The sequence below is a fragment of the Colletotrichum phormii genome (genome assembly GCF_030913505.1).
Source record: "Colletotrichum phormii strain CBS 102054 chromosome Unknown BDP81scaffold_12, whole genome shotgun sequence".
NCBI lineage: Eukaryota > Fungi > Ascomycota > Sordariomycetes > Glomerellales > Glomerellaceae > Colletotrichum > Colletotrichum phormii.
In genome coordinates, this window is record NW_026851454.1 from 542,222 (window position 1) to 562,870 (window position 20,649).

The 20,649-nt window shown below is 51.8% G+C and overlaps 9 protein-coding genes across 9 annotated transcripts; 5 read left to right on the forward strand and 4 right to left on the reverse strand.

The window, feature by feature from the left end:
- Positions 1-149: 149 nt before the first annotated feature.
- BDP81DRAFT_39682 (uncharacterized protein) lies at positions 150-2,185 on the forward strand. Its single transcript, XM_060588242.1, has 3 exons — positions 150-164; positions 254-804; positions 853-2,185. The coding sequence occupies exons 2-3, from the start codon at positions 276-278 to the stop codon at positions 2,148-2,150; spliced, it is 1,827 nt and encodes a 608-aa protein (XP_060444190.1). The 5' UTR covers positions 150-164; positions 254-275; the 3' UTR covers positions 2,151-2,185.
- A 495-nt stretch (positions 2,186-2,680) lies between these two features.
- BDP81DRAFT_322452 (uncharacterized protein) lies at positions 2,681-5,290 on the reverse strand (the record flags this gene model as incomplete). Its single annotated transcript, XM_060584698.1, has 2 exons — positions 2,681-4,597; positions 4,673-5,290. 2 exons carry the CDS (start codon positions 5,288-5,290, stop codon positions 2,681-2,683), a joined length of 2,535 nt encoding a protein of 844 aa, XP_060444191.1.
- A 1,768-nt stretch (positions 5,291-7,058) lies between these two features.
- On the reverse strand, positions 7,059-9,247 carry BDP81DRAFT_490378 (copper amine oxidase; the record flags this gene model as incomplete). The annotated part of the gene is made up of 3 exons (XM_060595280.1): positions 7,059-7,929; positions 8,077-8,906; positions 9,146-9,247. 3 exons carry the CDS (start codon positions 9,245-9,247, stop codon positions 7,059-7,061), a joined length of 1,803 nt encoding a protein of 600 aa, XP_060444192.1.
- Positions 9,246-11,537, forward strand: BDP81DRAFT_461815 (amino acid permease-domain-containing protein; the record flags this gene model as incomplete). The annotated part of the gene is made up of 4 exons (XM_060593825.1): positions 9,246-9,413; positions 9,985-10,327; positions 10,450-11,079; positions 11,146-11,537. The coding sequence occupies 4 exons, from the start codon at positions 9,246-9,248 to the stop codon at positions 11,535-11,537; spliced, it is 1,533 nt and encodes a 510-aa protein (XP_060444193.1).
- A 1,659-nt stretch (positions 11,538-13,196) lies between these two features.
- BDP81DRAFT_450458 (uncharacterized protein) lies at positions 13,197-14,960 on the forward strand (the record flags this gene model as incomplete). The annotated part of the gene is made up of 4 exons (XM_060592531.1): positions 13,197-13,472; positions 13,538-13,909; positions 14,043-14,711; positions 14,775-14,960. The coding sequence occupies 4 exons, from the start codon at positions 13,197-13,199 to the stop codon at positions 14,958-14,960; spliced, it is 1,503 nt and encodes a 500-aa protein (XP_060444194.1).
- Positions 14,927-15,654, forward strand: BDP81DRAFT_490388 (uncharacterized protein). Its single transcript, XM_060595281.1, has 2 exons — positions 14,927-15,282; positions 15,352-15,654. Exon 2 carries the CDS (start codon positions 15,411-15,413, stop codon positions 15,612-15,614), a length of 204 nt encoding a protein of 67 aa, XP_060444195.1. The 5' UTR covers positions 14,927-15,282; positions 15,352-15,410; the 3' UTR covers positions 15,615-15,654.
- Positions 15,655-15,744: 90 nt separating this feature from the next.
- On the reverse strand, positions 15,745-16,676 carry BDP81DRAFT_321869 (2-(S)-hydroxypropyl-CoM dehydrogenase; the record flags this gene model as incomplete). Its single annotated transcript, XM_060584656.1, has 2 exons — positions 15,745-15,978; positions 16,059-16,676. 2 exons carry the CDS (start codon positions 16,674-16,676, stop codon positions 15,745-15,747), a joined length of 852 nt encoding a protein of 283 aa, XP_060444196.1.
- Positions 16,677-17,374: 698 nt separating this feature from the next.
- On the forward strand, positions 17,375-18,486 carry BDP81DRAFT_321518 (Alpha/Beta hydrolase protein; the record flags this gene model as incomplete). The annotated part of the gene is made up of 2 exons (XM_060584619.1): positions 17,375-18,264; positions 18,321-18,486. The coding sequence occupies 2 exons, from the start codon at positions 17,375-17,377 to the stop codon at positions 18,484-18,486; spliced, it is 1,056 nt and encodes a 351-aa protein (XP_060444197.1).
- A 331-nt stretch (positions 18,487-18,817) lies between these two features.
- On the reverse strand, positions 18,818-20,532 carry BDP81DRAFT_461819 (phenylacetone monooxygenase; the record flags this gene model as incomplete). Its single annotated transcript, XM_060593826.1, has 2 exons — positions 18,818-20,282; positions 20,336-20,532. The coding sequence occupies 2 exons, from the start codon at positions 20,530-20,532 to the stop codon at positions 18,818-18,820; spliced, it is 1,662 nt and encodes a 553-aa protein (XP_060444198.1).
- Between the last annotated feature and the right edge of the window lie 117 nt (positions 20,533-20,649).

Below are 20,649 nucleotides of genomic sequence, written 5' to 3' on the forward strand. Positions count from 1 at the left end.
AGACCTAGATCGATGCCGCGAGGTCCGTGACCACGTTCGAGCTCGGTACGAGCCCTTTCCGTCATCTCAAGCCAAGCACATTGTGCCAACAACTCTGTGGTATCGAGTGAGCAAGAAACATAGTCCATAGTGCCCGGGGCCCCCCTCGGGTCCCTTGTAATCATGTGAGCTTGTCCGAGACGCCTGTTTGAATCATGATTTGCTCCATCTTCAACAATTTCTTGATGCGACAGTTGACTGAACGCATGCAAAGTTAGGAGCACTATTGTTTGTCCATGGATCCTCTCAGCGCTCTACGTGCAACTTACTACATCGTTCTCTTTGGTATTGAACTGGATCAAGTCCCACTAGAAGTCAAAAACAGCTTGGAACTTGTACGTACCTGCCATACCGACTTGCAATATCTTATCGAAATCCGCAACGAGTTGCTGCCCCTTCTTCAGAGACGTCCCAAAGTTCTCGAGCGCGTCAACAGCATCGTCGAAACAACCCACAAGGGCCTGGTTGAGGTCTGTGAGATCGTGGAAAAAAGTCGTCCTCGGTTGAACAATGGAAGGACCCCGTTCAGGAGCAGGTTGTCCTGGATTCTACTCGACTCCGCCCAGTTCAAAGCACAAAGACCGGTCATCAGTCGGCACCACGCTTCTGTTCTAGCAGAATTGAACTTCCTGCGACAGATTGCGCTGCTCACACCGTCGCCTAAAAGTGTTAACAAAGGCGATGATGATGGCACCAAAAAATCGACGATGTTGTTTGATAACGTTGCACTCTTGGAGGACTTGATTGGGAAGGCCAATGTTTCAGGTACTAGACCTCTTTGTAAATCTGGCATCATCATTGACCTTGGCTTAGGATCCGCAATCTCACCACCAGCTTACCCAAACGACATCAAACCTCCCGAGCAAAGCCAACCACACGACTCAACAGCCAGCCGGACCCTCTTTGCTGTGCCCTCGAGGCCCTCTACCGTATTCTCGACCCCGTCTCCTTCATCGATACCTCGAGACTGTCCCAAACTCCCCACTGATTTTCTCTTTCCCTCATTATCAACAATCAACATCCCCGAGCACCTCCTCGACCAAACACGCGATGCGCCGAGCGAATCTGAATATGAAAAGACAGGGGGTGAAGTCCTAGATTCGTCGGATGGAGACGGAATGTCACTTTTGTTCGGGGATTACGCAAATATGACACCGATATTATCATCAACGCCGTCTGTGTCGAGCGTATCTACAACCATGTCACCATGGCCCCCCGGCGCTGATCATCTGTATCGACCAGCCTCTGTGGTGTCTTCTCTATCGTCTTTGCGCGGAACGCCTGAGTTCCCCAACTCGGAGACCACATTGGGGGATCGATCTACTTCGGCAAGGTCTTTGGAAGATAGAGCCCATGAGCATCAATCGGAGGAGCTCCATCGTCGGAATATGGATAGCCCGTCTGTTCCAGGCATGGTTAGCCACGCGATATCATCACGAAGCATTTCAACTACATCCTCAAATCCCACACCTGCGCCGTCTTTGGTGCGTCAATTCCGCGCGTGGTCATCGCCGTCGTTTTCGCTGTTAGGCCAACACAGGCGCAAGGCTTCTTACCAGTCCAGCACTCCAAATACATCACCATCAGATACAACGGAGGACTCAAAGGTTACATCTCCTAGCTTCATTCCTCCAGATGCTCAATTCGGTCAACACGTCGTCTCAAATGGCCGTTTCCGCGCATATAGTCGCGGGATTCGCAACGACGCTGCCACTAGGCGTCCCACCTCTCCGTCTCGACTCCGTCGGCTAGATGAGCAGGCAGTCATTACGGACTTCGCGTACGAAGAGCGGTCATTGCGATCACAGGCCCATAAGCCTTGTGACAACCGGGAAAGACCTCCTCACCCGCTTTCGCAAGCTATATCTGAATATTCTCTCCGGGGAGGCCAGATACCACAAACCAGAGATGATATAGTACCTCAGCAAGAGCCTGGGCAAGCCCGAGTTTTTGAGATGATGGGCTCGATTCCAGACTTACATCAACTCGCCAACTATCAACGTCCAATCAACCAGAGGCAGTTCGTTGAGGACACGTCGCCAATGGCCAGTAAGGAGAAGCAGGGATCAACGTCCTTCCCTTCTGACCCGGGGGTGTTTGAGCTGCCGTAGGGCCCTGGGTACGAATACCAATGCCCTACATAGTCAAAGGAGATTCCGTTTTTTTTTTTCAATTTAGTCATTATATTCCACAGCGAATGCTTTTCTGACGCGAATGATTGACAAAACAGGACCTAATGTCAGTCTTCATACCTTCAATACCCAGACACGTCCGTGGTGCTTGAGCCCCACTTGAATAATTAGCGGGATACCCACTGCAGATATTGCCGTCGGCTAGATTGTGGGCAAGGCAGTCTGAGGCTATAAAAGACACAAGATTATGGTGACGACAGAGCCAGCATGTGATTGCGTACATCATGAGTCTCGAGCGCACTTGAGTCTACTTGGCTTCAGGAAGAGGCAAGGTAAATCAATTCACGTGTCATGATTCGTATCTAGTTCGTGGGGGATTAGTTTATTAAGTACAACTTCATGGCACTCTTGTTTGGTATCTCGGTTTGGTGTATGTCCTTCCCCTGGTCGACTTCGCCCTTCACCTTTGTACACAGAACTTCCCAGTCATCATCGAACTCCAGTCACACTTATGCAGCAACAGCCTCCTCCTTGGGCTTCGCCTCCTCCACTGCAGGCTCAGCGGCAGGCTTGTCGCCGTTGACGCTGGCAGCCTTTGTGAGCTCCTCGCGCAGCTTCTGCAGCTCGGCGGCGTGCTTCGCCTCCGCGGCAGCCAGATCCTTCTTGGAGGCCTCGAGGTCCTTGGTCAAAGTGTCGACAGCAGAGGTCGACTTCTCGGCCTTCTCCTGCCAGCCGGCAGCGTCCTTCTTGGCGCTCTCGAGCTCGGTAGATGCGTCCTTCTTGACGCTCTCGCTAGACTTCTCGAGGTCGGCATACTTGGTCTGCAAGTCTGCCAGCTCCTTGCTCAGGCGCGAGGCCTCCTCGGCTGAGTCGGTCTTTGTCTTGTCGTGAGTTTGCTGCAGGGAGGTGTGCTTCTCTTCGAGATCGGAGAGAGTCTTCTTGGTGGTAGTGTGCTCCGCCTCGAAGTCGGCCTTGGCCTTCTCGTGGGACTCTTGCTGCGACTTGTGCTTGGTCTCGGCATCAGCCAAGCTCTGCTTGACTGAAGCGAGCTCAACTCCGGCATCGGACTGTGCCTTGTCATGAGTCTCCTGGAGGACCTTGTACTTCTCCTCCCACTCCACACCACTCTTCTTCGCGGCCTCAACTTCAGCGCTGGACTCGGCTTGGGCCTTCTCCTGTGTCTGCTTGAGGGCGTTGAACTTCTCCTCCCACTCCGCGACGCTCTTCTTTGCGGCATCAACCTCAGCACGGGAGTCAGAGGCAGCCTTCTCTTGGGCCTGCTGCAAGGCGGTGTACTTCTCCTCCCACTCGGCAGCCGTCTTCTTGGCGGCGTCAACTTCAGCGCTGCTCTCAGACTGGGACTTCTCCTGTGTCTGCTTAAGGGTGTTGAACTTCTCCTCCCACTCTGCGACACTCTTCTTGGCCGCCTCCAACTCTGCACTAGATTCCGACTGGGTCTGTGCTTGTGCCTCCTGCAATGTCTTGTACTTTTCCTCGGACTCCGCCAAGCTCTTCTTTACGGATTCCAGCTGAGCGCTGGCAGCCGACTGCGATTCCGTCTGAGCCTTTTCCAACGTGGTGTACTTCTCCTCCCAGTCGGAAACGCTCTTCTTGGCAACCGCAAGCTCGGCATCGTGAGCCTCCTGCAACTTGGTGTACTTCTCTTCGGACTCAGCCAGGGTCTTCTTTGCAGACTCAAGCTCAGTACTAGAGGCGGACTGGGCTTCCTTGTGCGACTGCTCCAGCTTGTTGTATTTGTCCTCCCACTCGGCAACGGTCTTCTTGGCAGACTCAAGCTCTGCCTTGCTAGACTCCTGCAACTTGGCGTACTTGTCTTCGGTCTCGACGAGGGAGCTCTTGGCAGCCGCCAGCTCTGCGTCCGCCTCGGCCTTGATCTTGTCGTTGGTCTGCTGGAGGGCAGTGAGCTTCTCCTGAGCGTCGGCGAGCTCCTTCTGGGTGGACGACAAGACAGATGCGGAATCGGACTTGAGGCCATCGAGGGTCTGTTGAAGGCCGGCAACCTTCTCCTGCGCTTCGGCAAGCTCCTTCTTGGTGGCGGCGACCTGCTCCTCGGAACCAACCTTGAGCTTGTTGTGATTATCCTCGAGCTCGGTGAACTTGGTCTGGGCTTCGAGCAGCTCCTTCTTGGCGGCCTCGAGGTCCGCATCAGCCTCGGTTTTGCGCTGGTCAAGGGTCTGCTGAAGGGCGGCTAGCTTGTCTTGGGCATCGGTGAGATCCTTCTGGGCGGCAGATACGTTGGCGCTGGAGCCGCTCTGGAGATCGTCGTGGGATTGCTGGAGGGCAGTGAACTTTTCTTGGGCATCACTCAACTCCTTCTTAGCAGCGGCAAGGTCGGAATCGGTGTCGGCTTTCAGCTTGTCGAGAGCCTGCTGAAGGGCGGTGTATTTGCTACCGGCAGCGGCGAGCTCGGCTTCGGTATCGGACTTGAGTTTGGAGTGCTGGCCTTCGAGGTCGGAAAGTTTGCCCTCGAGGGTGGTGACGGCGGCCGCCTTCTCGCCAAGAGACTTGGTCGCGGACTCGGCCTCGGCCTTGATCTTGTCGAGGGTCTCCTGCAGGGTGAATCGGGCCTGGTCGGCATCGGTCAGGCGCTCTTGGAGGGCCTTGAGCTCGTCGCGGAGGGAGACCTCGAGGGTCTCGCGCTCCTTCTTGGCCTCGGCCAGTTGCTCCTTCACGGCGGCGAGATCATCCTCGAGAGCCTTCTTTTCCTGCTGGACCTTGTCAAGCTGCTCCTGGAGAGCAGCAAGCTTCTTGTTTGCGGTATCAAGCTCCTGGGCGCGCTGGGTGTTGGCGTCGCCGTTGGCCTGGAGGTGGTGGTTGATCTTGTCGTTGCTGGTGGCGAGCTCGGACTCGAGAGTGGCGATGCGAGACTTGTTCTCTTGCTTGGACGAGGTCAATTGGGAGTCGAGGTCCTGAATCTTTTTGCGCAGGTCTTCGGCCTCCTCGGAAAGGGAGTTGTACTGCTTCTCCTTCTTTGAGAGATCCTCCTCGAGGACAGTGATGGTCTCCTCGCGGTCGGCAAGCTTCTGCTCGAGTTCTGCAGCGGACCCCTCAAGCTGGTGACCGTTGCCGGGTGAAAAGACTGAGACAACGTTGCCCATGATGGAGAATTCTCGTCAGACTGAACTAAAGGGAAGGGGGGGGCCTGTTGTCGGTTCAGTCGAGGGAAGGTAGAATGACGGGCAGGTAGGTAGGTGGTGGTGGGATAAGATTGGTTAATGGTTGAAGATTTGGGGGAAAGGCGCAATGCAGGCAAGACCCATGAACGTCGGTGAGTCGACTTTCCTTCAGGTTCTTTGGGGATTGAGGCAACGGTGAGGAGGAGGAGCAGCAGCAGCAGCAAAGACCGGGAGGGAATTGTCGGTAAAAGGTGAGGCAAGGTAAACAAAGAAAGGCGGTCAAGGGGATTTTCTGCACAGCACAGCACCTGCCTGGTCAGGGTAATCTTTTTTTTTTTTTTTTTTTTTTTTTACCGTATGTTACCTTAATCCCGTTCTCTTCTCTTTTTTTTTTTTTTGGGGCCGTTATCGTGGGTCACTGGCTTGCACCTGCTGCTTCACTCGTTCATGTAGTGATGGAAATGAGCGACCTGCCTTCTAAGTGGCTGGACCCCTGCTTTGGACCCTCCAAATTATTGGCAGCCCGGCCGTTGGGCCCACTTGAGCTATTCCAATTGGGTGTAGTGGCGGCATGCTCAAGAAAGTACCTCCTGGCAGGCCACAACCCACAGAGATACTTGGGCCTAGCCTGAGGTCACACCGTCACAGCTTGGGCGCTCAGGGACCTGTCATTGTGTGACCAACGGGCCTGTCAAGGATTTTCCTGTCAAAGACGTGGGGGCTTCTCAATGGCTGCTTCTGCTGTCTCTTTACCGTTGGGCGCAAAAAAGTTGTTGTTGTTTTTTGTTTTTTTTTGGGTTTTTTTTGGGTATGGTACATACTGGCACCTGGCGGCAAGCAGTCAAAACATTGCTTGTATGGATACCTCACCTTGAATGTAAACAAACGCACTCTGTCTGTATTCCTCCGTACCTTACTCTGTATCCGTATAGCTTGGGAAGGTGCTTGGCTGCCTGCCATCCCTCTTCGCTCCATTGCCTTGAAGCGGAGAGAAGACGGCAGAATCCAATGGAGAAGAGGGGAAATCTCTGCTGCCTCAGGTACGAAATCATGATACCTTGATGCATGGGGGGTCCGTTGTTCGTACAAGGCATGGCGGAAAGAAGGGAAGCACATGCAAAGTAATTGAATCCCTCTCATCACCATCGCATGCAATCTCCCATCGTCAACACCTCAGCGGAGGCTGCGGCTTCTCCTGCGGAACATCTCACTGGATCCACATGTTCAGATCTTACTTGAGTCATTGACACCCAAGCAACCGATGGGTTGGACGTCACGATCCATCTTTCAGCAATGCGTCGATGCCCATACGAAGTACGTATCCGTACACAGTTACGGAGTACACACCCCTGAGATGCCAACTCATTGAAGATAAGCACGTCAACCCGTAATAGCATCGCTTTACCTGAGTTTCGTCTCGTTATTCGCTTCCTTCACTTTTGAGGCAAAGCCAATTGGACATGACGCCCGAGGGTGCGTGCCATCGACTACTGTCTGTCACTGTGTCCCATCACGCAACCCTGGTCTCAATCTCCGTCTACTCTTCTTACCCACTGTCTGTGTGCGATTCACCGGACACTCATTAGAAACGTCACCACACACGAAATTTCGGGTGAGTAATCAATGGCATTCATCCACACTGCGCTTTTCTGCCACTTCAGATACGAGCAATTCAAACATGTCCTTCCACCGCGTCTATCCGTACCGGTTCCTAACTTACTCCCACACTGTATCACCGCCTATTCACTCCTTACAACCGAGCGCAACCACGCTTCCCCTCATTGGCGCAGAACGCATCCCTGGACGTCCGATCGACACACACCGACGACGGCGGTACCCAAAGTCCTGGATTCTTCTCAAAAAAGTTGGAGGCTCGCAGCATCACGCTCACCGGCTCCGCGGGCATGATCGGAAAGTCCTCCGTCCGAGGAAAGTGCGTGAGACCAAACTGAATGTAGCACACGATATCTGTGTTCTCGATTGACTCGTTTCGTGCCACCCAATCCACAACTGTCTGGTTATGCAGGTGCTCCTCTCCCGTAGACTGGCAAACGTAGTCCCCGGCTGGGAAAAGCTCATAGTCCTTGTACGGGACTACCCAGAGACTTTTGCGAGCAAACGCCGCCCGTTTGCACACCATGCTCCCCGGTTTGGCCAAAAGAGGCGGCCAATTGGGGTTGATGATCTTGTACCCAACCGGCTTTTTCGCTGAAGGGTTGATGCTACTCGGATTGATGATATCCCACGCCCGACTCGTCTCGTGGCAATACACTGAAGCGCCCTCCTCCGAAGTGCGTAATGGCGTCTTTCTGCAGTAGAACCCGTTGCCAAACGGATTTTCCTGTGATCCCACGGGCGCGTCTGAGGGTACCACGTCGCTTTGCAACACAGAGTTGTTCCGCCCATCAATCTCGGGATCAATTCTCAATGAAAAGATATGCTGGTGATTATGCGCATTCAGCCGAGGCGCAACCTCGGTGCCGTACGGAGCTGCCGACTCTGATGAGTGCATGCAATACGTGTTCAACATTCCTGTGAGCTTGATCTCGAGTTTGTATGTGCCGTCGAGAGTAAAGGTATGATAGAACGCATAGTTACTCGTAGTTGGCCGCAGTAATGATCTGGGAAATGATGAGCTTCCGATCACGGGCCGAAATAACACTGCCATCACGAAAGTCCGTATGCTTGTAGAGAGGCCCGTTATCCTCCTCGTGGATGCAAATTGCGTTTTTGATCATCGCAGGTTCGCCTTTGGACGTCGTCATCACTGCGTCGAGATAATGGATTTCGCCCTTGCAATCACGGCCAAGTTTAGCGAGTTCGTCATCAGCCCGCTGCCGTATTCGCCAACGTCAAAAGCGTGCTTCCGCTGGTGAGGGGGGTCCGGGTTGCCGTACGGGACGACCATTTCGACAACGCTAATGCGGTTAAACAGTGTACGATCTCGTTGTTGTTGTTGGTCGTGGATTCGCACGTCTGAGATGACGATGCCTTCGCGGTAGTTGAAACCAACATGCATCTTGTAGCCTGCCCAGAAGAGCTCGTTGCCCTGCATGCGAAATGAAACGCCCTGCGGCTGAGTAGTGTCGATAGGCCTGAGCCTGGTGCCATCGTACGACTCTTTGATAAACTCTGGTAGATAGTTGTGTTCTTCCAGCAGGACCTGGGTACGCTCTCCGTTGACATGCCGGACGTCAATAGCGAGAACCTCTTCCGTCTCGGTGTCCACGACCACTGAAAAGTCTAGGGGATGCGCGTATTGGTTGTCCATCGGCGAGTTACGGTAGTAGGGCAGTCCCTGTTGGAGACGACGTTCAAACCCCCAGCAGTGGTCGAACCCAATAGCCCAGGCATCGAAAAACACCTTGGACATATCAGTAATGCCAATCTCACGGCAAACCTCAATGATTTTCGGGTTCGTTCGGGCAATCCGTTCCGTGACATCGAGGTCTTCGAGAGTCAAGGTAGGTGCAACCTGGGACACAGCCTTCCACGTCTCAACCTTTTCCTTTGGCCAGGTTGACAATGACCTCAGCAACCTTGCTGGACCCACGCTCTGCCAGTTTGATGGCAAAGGCACGACGATCGGGTCGCGGGCCTTGTCAGGCGCGAAAATATGCATACTCTCTCTTGGTGGGTTCGCGCAGATTCAGGCAGTTGAATTTGATCGGGCCACCGGTTTCGTGCTCCCGAATGAGCTTGGCAGCAACTCGTAGTTCGTCTATTGACAGCGGGTCTGAAACCTTGTATTAGCGTTGCCGCGCTGACGCCTTGCTGCGATAGTCTAGGAATGCAGGCATTGCTTTGCGTCAAGATTCAGACTGGACCTTGACATACCGAGGGGTACATCACAGCTTGCCTAGACAAGTCAGGAGCTTGGTCGCTCTCTTCATGGCGGAAAATTGAATAACCGGGAAGAGAAGCCGTGTCTTCGATCATGTTGACAGAAATTCCGTTAGGTCTGGAGACAGGTTGGTCATGTGAACATAGGGGAGGAAATTCTGGCTTCGGATGCTGTCTAGAAATCAGAAGACAACGGCTGTACTTATACTCACAGTCGCTCGATACACAAATCGCATTTACGAAAAATGTCGTGCCATCTAAGGTACGAACTACACCGGACCGTATTCTCGCCGGTCTATTCAACTTTTAGTCAAGACGTATCAAATTTACGACCAAGATCTCTCATCCACGCGGGGACGACCGGGATAAGGGGACGTTGTTAGACTCGTTAGGTTGTCGTTGATGACTAGTGGGACCGGCCCGGCTGGTGGGGGCAGGGGAACACCGAGTTACCGGCATAACGGGTCGACTACTCCCCAGTAGATGAATCTATCCGTATGGTGCGTATCTCTGGCCTCAAAACGATTGTCATTATACGCCGGCACTAGTCACACACTCCAAGTCTTATCGACTCCAAAAAGGGGGAAGATCCGACTTGAGGATGAGGGGAAACGTTTATAAGAAGTCGTGCTCTGCCGCGAGGCTAAGTGGTGGTCGAGACACGTCAACCATCACAAGAGAATGTCACAATCTCGACTTTTCAACCAAGCTTTTCCCCTGCTTCTACCTTTATTGCCAACAGCCTCACGAAAACCCAAGTCTATAGGGTCAATATGGATGCTGAGCAGGGTCCTACGTTGAAGCCCTCAATCATGTCGGATCAGGCAGCCTAGGATGCAGGCGATCTCGCTGAACTTGGTCATTCGCAAGCACTCAGCCGCAAGTTCGATACAGGGAGCTTGCTGTCCCTCGCCTTTGTCGTTCTGGGCACTTGGTCGGTCTTTGCGCAAAGTCTGGCCAGCGGCCTTACCAACGGTGGTCCCATCACTATTCTCTGGGGCCTATGTTTGGTCACGTTCTGCAACACTTGCATCGGCGTTTCCCTAGGAGAGATGTGCAGCAGTATGCCAACCGCTATGGGCCAGACCTACTGGGTCTCACGGCTCTGGCCGACTCCAGCTGGTCGCTTTACATCGTACCTCTGCGCCTGGATCAACACCTTTGGATGGTGGCATTGTCAGCTTCCACCGTAGCCTTCATGACCGAGTTCATCTTGGGAATGAACTTGCTTTTTGACGAAACCGCGACGGCACCCCAAACCGGCTGGGTCCAGTTTCTGGTCTACCTCGGCACGACAGTACTTCTAACCCTCTTAAACGTTATTTCTTGTCGACGGGACAAAATCCTTCCAGTTTTCAACAACTTTGTCGGCATCACATTTGCCGGGTTATTTTTTGTTTTCGGCCTTGCTCTACTCATATCTGTGGGGACCAAAGATGAACTCCGATTCCAACCCCCATCGTTTGTCTTCGGGGCCTGGATCAATCGCACGGGTTGGAGTGATGGGATAGTATGGTTCATGGGCCTCGTCCAAAGCGCCTATGGACTCACTGCTTTCGACGCTGCCATCCATCTTGTGGAGGAGATACCTGCACCTCGAAAGAACATCCCTCGGGTAATCTGGTTGTCCATCATTTGTGGTGCTGCTACTGGATTCCTATTCATGGTTGTCTGTCTCTTCTGCATTCAAGACCTCGAACAGGTTCTCGACCCGACAACTGGCCTCCCATTCATGGATCTCGTCAGAAGTACAGTCGGGCTGCAAGGAGCAGCAGTCCTAATTGCTCTCTTCATCATCACTGGCTTGGGCCAGGGGGTCACTGTGGTGACGACAGCGTCTAGACTCACATGGGGCTTTGCGCGCGACGGAGGCATCCCGTGGAGTTCCTACTTCTCCCATGTTGACGAAACGTGGAAGGCACCCGTCCGTGCCCTTTGATTACAAGGGTTCATTATTGGCCTCGTGGGTCTCCTTTACACTTTCTCTAATACAGTTCTGGAGGCCATCGTCGGCGTCAGTACTATTGCTCTCACGATATCCTACGCCATACCCATTCTTACGCTTCTGTTGGTTGGGAGAAGTAAACTACCACCCGCGGAATTCCGCCTTGTTCGGTGCGGAGCCGCCGTTAACTGGGTATCGATTGTTTACTGTCTGATAACGACTGTTTTCTTCTTTTTCCCAGCCGAGCCCAACCCAGCTGTTCCTGACATGAACTATGCTATCGCTGTTTTCGGCATTATTCTCCTGTTCAGCATCGGCTTCTGGTTCATTAAAGGGAGGCAAACGTACTTGCAAGTCGAAGACATTGCTGGACGGGTCATTTATGGCACAGCTGAGAACCACCCCCAAGGCATGGCCGAGTCTGATTCGAAGAGAGACTGAATTTCTGTTCACTCCTTCAATGTTGCTTGAAATAAATTCGAATAGTTGCAAATCAAGCGAGGCAAACCAATGGTCAATAAACACACTCCAAGCTACCTCTCAACCTGTGTGCTAGTACTTCGATACTTTCTGTCCTAGGATGTATTCCGCAAAAGGAGCATAGAATCGTCAACTCGGATATTGCTAGACGAGGTTCTCTTGTGCATATATCGGGGTGATAAGCAGAAGCGCATTTCGATCTTGAGAACGGACATGAATGGGCGAAGATATGCCCCGGAAAGTGGATAAAATTCGCAGTTCCCGAGATGCCAAGTGCTAGCGTGCTCGTCTAAAGTCTTGGCCATAAAACTAGCCATCTTGGGACTAATGCAGACCCGCTCCGAAAGCTTGGCCAAAAATCTAGCTTCTTTAAGACTAGCAGACTGCTATGTGGGCCGTGGAGCCTTTCCAGTCTGTTACTCAGTGAATGCCGCCCTTATCTCGAACTTCGAAGTCTCTATCCGTACACGAATTCACATCTATATCAGGAAGGGATGATGTTCAACAATCTCGTTATCGCAGGAGACCATGGTAGTGGTTGTCAATATGGTTCCATCACGGTATCCCTTGAGTCAACTTGAGACTGCAAAACCTTGCACATGAGTTCTCCTGTTCCCAACATCACGGTCATGCATGATGTCGCCGCCACAACGCCAACGTTCTTTTTCACACTTGGAGCTGACCAGGATCTCATGAGTGGATTAATACCCCTGGTAACCCCAGAATCGGAGGCTGCAGGTTGGTATACATAGCAAATCCAATATCCAACCGCCTCAAGGCATGATAGTCGCTCTGCTTGCTGACTGAGCCCCTCGTAATGTACCTTAGTGGTAATACGGTTCGCTCTCCAGAATCCCCTCGGATGCTATGAATAAGAGTTTTTCAACGATATGTCTTCTGAATCTGCACCTCGGCTTTAACATCTGCAGTAAAGGCAGAGTAACACGGACAGATTATGAAGAGTTTCGCGGCCACACCTTCTCTCAACTGGGTTCTCCAAATGGCTCTATGCCATTTTCACCTTAATAGACACATGTCTGACAAATAGTTATTCGACTTCAACGATGATCGAACTCGCTGTTATCTTCATAGCCGGCAGATGATCCGGACAGAGATGATTATGAGACTGTTTGCTAATCTACCCCGGCTTCGGAGCCGGCTCTTGACCCGGTGTGTGTCGCGAAGATATTACTACTGAAGGCAAGACTAGATCTCGAGACCAGGCCGCGTCCCTCCACGTCGCGAGCAAGAGAGGATCGTCGTGACCAAGACAGCCCGGTCTTTCATGCCCATATCCCGTATGTACGACCTGGGTCACCCTGCTTAAAGCCGAGTCTGCTCTAGTGGGGCTCTCGGGAAGGATGGCCCCCTGAACCAAGTACCACGGTACCACCCCAAGGGCGGGCACACTGCGTGTCGTGGGGTTGCCGGCAATCCTAATCGGGATTAGCAAGCACACAGCTGAACCTCGCGAACTTCCGGGCAAGACATAGATCTACCGGATGAAAGAGTACTTGATAAAAGAAATCAACATAGTTTTTGGGCATCTTGAATGGTCGTCGAGGATTTCCTGTGGCTGGGACATTGTACTCAACAACGCTGAACAAGCCCGTTGCCACGATGTTGTTCGTTCACGACGAATCCCTCCCTCAGCTGCCAAGCATTCCGGACACAGTGCCCCTCTGCGACTTCATGTTCGATGAGCAATATGGACGGCACCCAGTTGCGAAGTCACTTGACTCCTACACTTGCGGGTTGAGTGGTTACAGTATCTCGGCCAGAGAACAGAAAGCCCGCGTTGAAGCCTTTGCGAGATCATTAGCCCAGGAATTAGGATGGAGTGTCAACCAGGGGAGTGAGTTTGACAAGGTGATTGGCATTTTTGCCCTTAACACTGTATGTTTTGCAGGTCTTGAAATCATCAGACTTCTAAAAGTTTCCGCTAACCTCGTTCACAATAGGTGGACGTCATGGGGTTGTCTTGGGCCGTCCATCGTGTGAACGGCGTCTCTTCTCCTGCAAACGCAATGTATAACGCAGAGGAGCTCACACACCAGCTCGTGACCTCGAAATGCAAAGCGCTTTTCACCGTCCAGTCTCTTCTCCCCATTGCATTGAAAGCTGCAAAAGCTGCCGAAATTCCAGAACACTGCGTATATCTCTGCGATATGCCTGGCCAACAGGAAGCGAAGCGCTCAAAATATAAAACAGTTGCAGAGCTTACTCTTCACGGCCAAAGCTTGCCAGAACTTGAGCCAATCAAATGGAAGCCCGGTCAAGGACAAAGACAGACTGCGTTTCTTTGCTACTCCAGTGGCACCTCTGGCCTACCGGTGAGTACTCAAAGTACCTGCATCCCAGTGACGTAGGACTCGCTTATTGACAACACATTGAAGAAAGCGGTCATGATCTCACACAAGAATGTCATCGCAAACATAATCCAGCTGTCACTCTTTGATCAAGCAGACCGAGACGCTATTTCTCCGGGGCATCGCGACATCGGACTTGGCCTCCTACCTCAGTCCCACATCTACATCCTCAACATACCGGGGCGACTCGGTGATCGTGCTCCCAAGGTTTGACTTGCACACATATCTCCGCACAATCGATAAATTCAAGATCAACACCCTCTATTTGGTTCCGCCGCTGATTATCGCAATGATCAACAGTTTCGAAACACTACGGAAATACGACCTATCATCTGTCAAGCGGGTGTGGGTTGGAGCGGCACCGTTAGGGCTGGAGGCAACCAATGCGCTGCTCTCCGCATATCCCTCATGGAAGATAACTCTTGGGTACGGCATGACAGAAACCTGCGTTGTCGTCACTTCCGGCACGCCAAGAGACATCGTCGTCGGCAGTTCTGGCTTAGTATTGCCGGGTTTCGAGATTATGCTCGTGGGTGCTGACGACAAGCCTGTCAACAATTACAATGAGCCGGGCGAGGTGTGGGTGAAGTCGCCAAGTGTTGTGCTCGGTTACCTCAACAACGAGTCTGCAAACCGCGACACTTTCGTCGATACCGAGAACGGCCGTTTCATCAAGACAGGAGATGTTGGGGAGATGCGGAAGGCTCCTAGCGGGAAGGAGCATCTCTGGATCGTGGACCGAATCAAGGAACTCATCAAAGTCAAGGTACGAGCTTCCAATACTGATTATGTGCAACTGTTTTCGCAAAGACTGACTGGGGTCACTTAGGGTCATCAAGTTGCTCCGGCTGAGTTGGAAGCGTGCCTATTGGGCCATGCAAGCGTCGCAGATTGTGCCGTCATTTCTGTGCCAGACGATCGTGCCGGTGAAGTCCCGAAGGCTTACATCGTCAAATCAGAGCCATGTTCCGCCAAGGAAGTTCAGGAGTACGTGCAGGCCAGGAAAGCACCCTAACCCTAACCCTAACCGCCTACCACGCTGTTCATCGACGAGGCGAAGTCAAACCAGAAGAGACCGTGTTTCTCTTCGGCCTAGGAGGACTGGGATTCAATGCTCTTCAAATTGTCCTCGACATTGGGGCAAGAGTCATTGTCTCTGATATCAGGGAAAGTTTGCTCGAGGAAGCAGCCGCGATCGGGGTATCTCGGGCAGACTTAGTTCCACCGGGGAAGAAAGTTCAGGACTTTGTTGTTGAACAAGGGCTTGGCCGGGAAAATAGACACTGTCCTTGATTTTGTTGGAACTCATCAGACTTTCGAGGATGCTCAGCAAATAGGTAAGACTTCTCAAATCCCAAAACTTCATCTGACACGGAAGACCTATCAAATCTCACACGAAGCTTTAGTTCGTCGAGGCGGAAAGCTGTTGTGCATCGGTAGTTTGGACACCGAGAACACCATACACATGAAGATTGGAACTAGAAAGCGACTCGGCTACATCTTCTCTTACGGAGGTCAGGTGAAGGACCTGAGGGAAGTTCTGCAACTCATCGCAACAGGGAAAATCAGGCCTAGAGTTGAGACAGCAAGACTGCGCGACTTTCCCGATGTCTTGGAACGTTTAGAAAGAGGGGAGATCAAAGCCAGAGTCGCTCTGATGCACGAATGACCTGATAATTTGGTCTTTCCAAGAGCTTGGGCATTGGGTCATATGTCATTATGTACTTTCATACATATAGGCTCTAGTAATATCACCCGACTCAAGAAATGCATTGAAGATATCTAAAAGTACATACATACTAGCCATTGACACTGGCAGCCTTGGCCATTCCTATTCCGACAGCTGCGGTGGTGCCAGCGTCGACTGGCAGAATCACACCAGTCATCCATCTGGCATGATTACTGGCTAGGAATACAACAGCACAAGCAGCATCCCAGCCGTTCCCTTCCGTTCCGAGGAGACTTCTTCCCTTCCTTGCAGCTCTCGTTTCCTCACTCATTCCACCAGCGTACATCATGGGTGTATACAACATCTGTACGCGCAATAGAACACGCCATTTGATTAGCTTGTCAATCCTTGGTGAGAGTGCAAGATAGGGAGACGAAGGCTTACCCCTGGGCAGACGCAGTTTACCCGAATTCCGTCTTTTGCGTGATGTGCAGCCATCGCTCGTGTCATGTTGACAATTGCGCCTTTGCTTGTCGGATATAACAGGTGCGGAGTGCCTCCTTTAAGACCAGCGACGCTGCCCATGTTGACGATTGCACCTTTGCTTTCTCCCTCATTTTTGAGCATGGCAGGAATGGCATATTTAGCCATAAGAACCATGCTAGAAACGTTGACATCGAGGCCCTTTGCCCATTGCTCCATGTCCACGTCAACTGCAGTGCCTGCAGCTCCCGCAATTCCCACGTTATTGATTAGAATATCAACCCGACCGAATGTTTTCAATGCCATTTGAACGATTTTTTCGCAATCCGTGGAAGATGTCACATCCCCTTCGACAGCAAGAGTTTCGCCCCTCCCAGGTTTCGTGGCCACCATATCGCAGGTTTTGCTCGCCCAGGACAAGTCTCTGTCGACGCAAACGACGTTGCAGCCGTCGTCGGCTAAAAGAATAGAAATGGCACGCCCGTTCCCAATGCCATTGCCTGCACATCCAGCTCCGGTGACAATGGCCACTTTGCCCTTGAACGATCGAGACGGTGGTTCGCTTGGAATTTCTGACATGGCTGTGGTTGGTAATGTGGTGCGTGGGTGCGTGGTGCGGCACAAAATTGATTGACTGCTGAGTTTGGCAAGCAAACCGATCTCGTGACTTACGATTCTATTACATCTTTCGCATCATATGGAATAGCTCGACCTAACTTCTACTTGAAGCTTGCCATGTAGTACATTGGAGTAGCTGCACCGGCAACACGGATAACTCGTTTGGGGAAACCCGGACAGCGCCATTTGAGCGGGGTCTGACTAGAATGAGTGCTTGTGAAATAACTGCATAAGAAAGTGGGCTTCTTGCCGAAGGTTTCTCAGCCGCAGGAATGCCCAGTGGTATCAAGCAAGTCGCACGATCCAAGCCGGCATGCTCTGCCCGGTTATGGTTGCTGAACCGCTGGCAGTCAAGTTGGTACATTGCCGGAGTCACCAGAGCCGAATCTCAGCATAACCGTTAACGGGATCATGACCAGCGAATGTGAGGCGCGGTTGGTCTATCTGTTTCCCCGCAGAACCTCGGCACGCTGTGAAGCTTATTACCCCTCCTCACTATGACTAATTGCGTTGGCTTGGCCGAACCTCGGCCTGTGCTGTGTATAACCTGTCATGGAACGAACAAACAATTGTACACAACTTGGAGTGAAAAAACTCATTTCGCCTTTCTCGATTCCAAATTCTTTGAAACCCTCTCAAGAAACATTTTGTAAGCAAGAATGTGTGACTTCTCGAAATACGGTGGCCCCAGCGAAGAGTGGCTGGCGGTGGAAGCTGGTCTTCCTCCTCCCCAACCCGACCTCTCTCCATCGGAACGCAAGAATGTCATGAACAAAGTTCACGATGAATTGGCCGTGGAAGCAATGAAGCCTATGGCAGACAAAGTCCAAGTACGCGACTGGACAATCCCTACACGTGATGGAGCGACACTCGAAGCCCGAACCTATCGACCCAAGGCAGCGGGCGATGGACCCTTGCCAGTCTACCTCTACTTCCACGGAGGTGGATTTCTCTTCGGTACCTTGACCTCCGAAGATGCAACGTGTTCTCGCATTGCCATCAGCACAAATGTGCTCGTTGTCAATGTGAACTATCGTCATACACCCGAACACGTCTACCCGACAGCATGGAATGATGCTGAGGACGCTTTCATTTGGTTGCATGCCAACATCAAGGAGGTCGGCGGTGACGCCACTAAAGTTGTCGTTGGAGGCATATCAGCGGGTGGGCAATTGACAGCCTCTCTGACACTCGCTCAGCACCTGGGAAAGCTTCCCTCGGGGTTACCCTCTATTGCTGGGCAGGTTCTGATGATCCCCTGCCTGGCGCATGTTGATTGTTACGATGGCTTGTTGAAGAAGATGAAAAGCACATCGGTCTCATCGTACCCCGAAAACGAAAACACTCCAATCTTGCCGCGATCCATGATCGACCTTTTCGTCGGCCTTCTCAAGGTTGAGAACCCAGATCCCAATGACCTAAGACTTAATCCCGGCAATGCAACCCCGGATCAGGTGAAAGGGCTACCTCCGACGACCTTTGGAATTTGCGGCTTGGATGCATTGAGAGATGAGGGTTTGCTATACGCCAAGATGCTCACAGAGGCTGGGTGAGTGACTCTTACGCTTTGGAACGCAGGAAAGTGATTGCTAATCTATCGCACAGTGTTCCCACTGATGTTCATGTCTACAAGGGCGTTCCACACGGGTTTCGACGGTTCGGAGACAAGTTGTCAGCGTCGAAAGACTGGGACGAAACTACGGACAGCGGTATTACTTGGGCACTGACTAACCCGACTGCCACAGGAGAGTTCAAGATCCACGAGCATTAGATGGGCACAGTTAGGCAAAGATAACTTGAAGTAATTCTAGAAATGTCTGTGGCGCGGTGAACTTCAATCCTTCTAGGCGTGAGACCCGTAGCTTGGAGGGAAACATACATGCCAACTCACAAAGACGGATAATGATATCAAGAGGGAATGCACCATCTAAACCATACCATCGAGAGGACTTTAGACGAGCAAGGGAAACGTTATGCAGATGGGCAAAGCTTAATTACACTGTTACTTGGGTAGGTAAAGTAGCTTGATAGCTGTCTGATGTTCTTGATAAAGACTCCAGTCAATATTACTACAGCGAATTCCATCTAAAGACCTGACCAAATTATCCAAGCACAAAGTCGGAATAATTCCTGGCCTTCACCTCATCGCACCGCTTTCTATACCCAGGTGCAGGTCCATTGTACCGCGTCATGGATCTTTTCTGCTTGTGAGCCAGGTTTTTGTTTACACCCGTCATCCAAGAGTCCACCTCGTTGGCCAGAAGACCTTCTCCGCATTTCCATACATGATCTGTCCACATGCGCATGCCTTCATCTGTAGCCTCGACAGATGTGATGTTATTGTCTCGAGCATACCGGATGAAGTCTGCCACCCACTCTACAGCGTACTCGATGCTTCGGGGGATGTTTCCAAACATCTGGTGCGGTCCCATGACCATGAACATGTTGGGGAACCCCTTGACAGTCAAGCCAAGGAAGGTCTGAATGCCCTCGCTCCAAACATCTGTAAGCTGTGTGCCCCCGATACCCTGAAAGTCCACCGCTCGGAACGAACCAGTGATGGCGTCGAATCCTGTCGCGTAGATGATGGCATCGAATTCAAAGTCTTCCTCGCTCGTCTTGATACCCTTTTCGGTGATGTGATCAATTGGAGTTTCCGTAATGTCAACCAAGTGGACATTCGATCTGTTGAATGCCTCGTAGTATCCATTTTCAAGCGGGACCCGGCGAGTACCGAAACCGTGATTCTTCGGAATGAGCTTCTCGGCAACTTTGGGGTCGTTGACGCGTTGGCGGATTTTGTATGCGTGGAAATCGCTGTAAAGTTTATTCGCTTCCCGGTTGGTATAAATGTCGCCCGAGATACCGAGCACCTTGGCGAATCCAGGCTGTGCATAAAGTTCCTCCCAATGCTCCAGGCGCTCTTTCTCTTCCATGTCAAAAACACTTCTCGTGTCACCAATATGTATGAAACACGAGTGAGAGTCCAGGCACTGCCGGAAGATCTCAGGATACCGCCTTCGAATATCGGCCATCTCCTCTGGACTGATTTTTGTGTTTCGTAGTGGTGCAGTCCAATTGGGAGTTCGTTGAAACACAGTCAGAGAGCCAACTGTCTTGACAATTCCCTGGATTATCTGGATAGCAGTTGCGCCTGTGCCGATGATTGCCACGCGCTTGCCTTCGAGACTGGCGCCATCTCCAGGCCATCGGGCTGTATGCCATGCCTCTCCCTTGTAGTCGTGAACTCCGGGAATGTTTGGCAGAGTGGGTTCGTTGAGAATACCCATAGCTGTCACCAGGTAACGGCAGGTGTAAGTGGCCCCATTTCCATCGGTCAAAAGCCAAGACCTGGAATCTTCCTGGAAGCGAGCTGACTGGATACGCGTATTGAATTGCATGTCCTTTTTCAGGTCGAACTTTTTGGTGAGAAACTGGATGTAGCGTAAAGTCTCCGCCTGAGGTGAGAAATGCTCAGTCCAGTCCCATTCATCCAGCACTTCTTGAGAGAAGGAGAAGATGTAGGAATAGCTCTCTGAATCAAATCGAGCTCCTGGATATCGGTTCCTACACTCATGTTAGCTTATGCGTCACGTATTGTTCCTGCAGAGTGCTCATACCAAAACCAAGTGCCTCCTTCAGCAGAACCAGCTTCAAGAACTTTGACTCTCAACCCGAGTTCTCGCACACGATACAGTGAGAAAATGCCGCTGAGGCCGCCACCAACTATCAAGACATCGTAGTCAATTTCTTGGTTGGCAGATTGGAAGCTTGACGGCGCTGTGCCGTTGGGCTTTGGTTCGGACCCCTGTGCCATGGTTGCAACAATGTGAAGTCCCGGCTTGAACTGAACTCTGACGTGCAACTGTGTTCACGACAGTTCCGAATCTGGGCTTGAAGTACTATCGATGTAGAAGTATGACTCGATGCTTTG

What these genes read in the sequence shown, in the direction of transcription:
- BDP81DRAFT_39682 (XM_060588242.1), top strand. Translation starts at nt 276, where the DNA reads ATGGATCCTCTCAGCGCTCTACGTGCAACTTACTACATCGTTCTCTTT. An exon ending in TGGGAAGGCCAATGTTTCAG is followed by an intron (nt 805 to 852) that starts GTACTAGACCTC and finishes ACCTTGGCTTAG; the next exon opens with GATCCGCAATCTCACCACCA.
- BDP81DRAFT_490388 (XM_060595281.1), top strand. Translation starts at nt 15,411, where the DNA reads ATGAAGATTGGAACTAGAAAGCGACTCGGCTACATCTTCTCTTACGGA.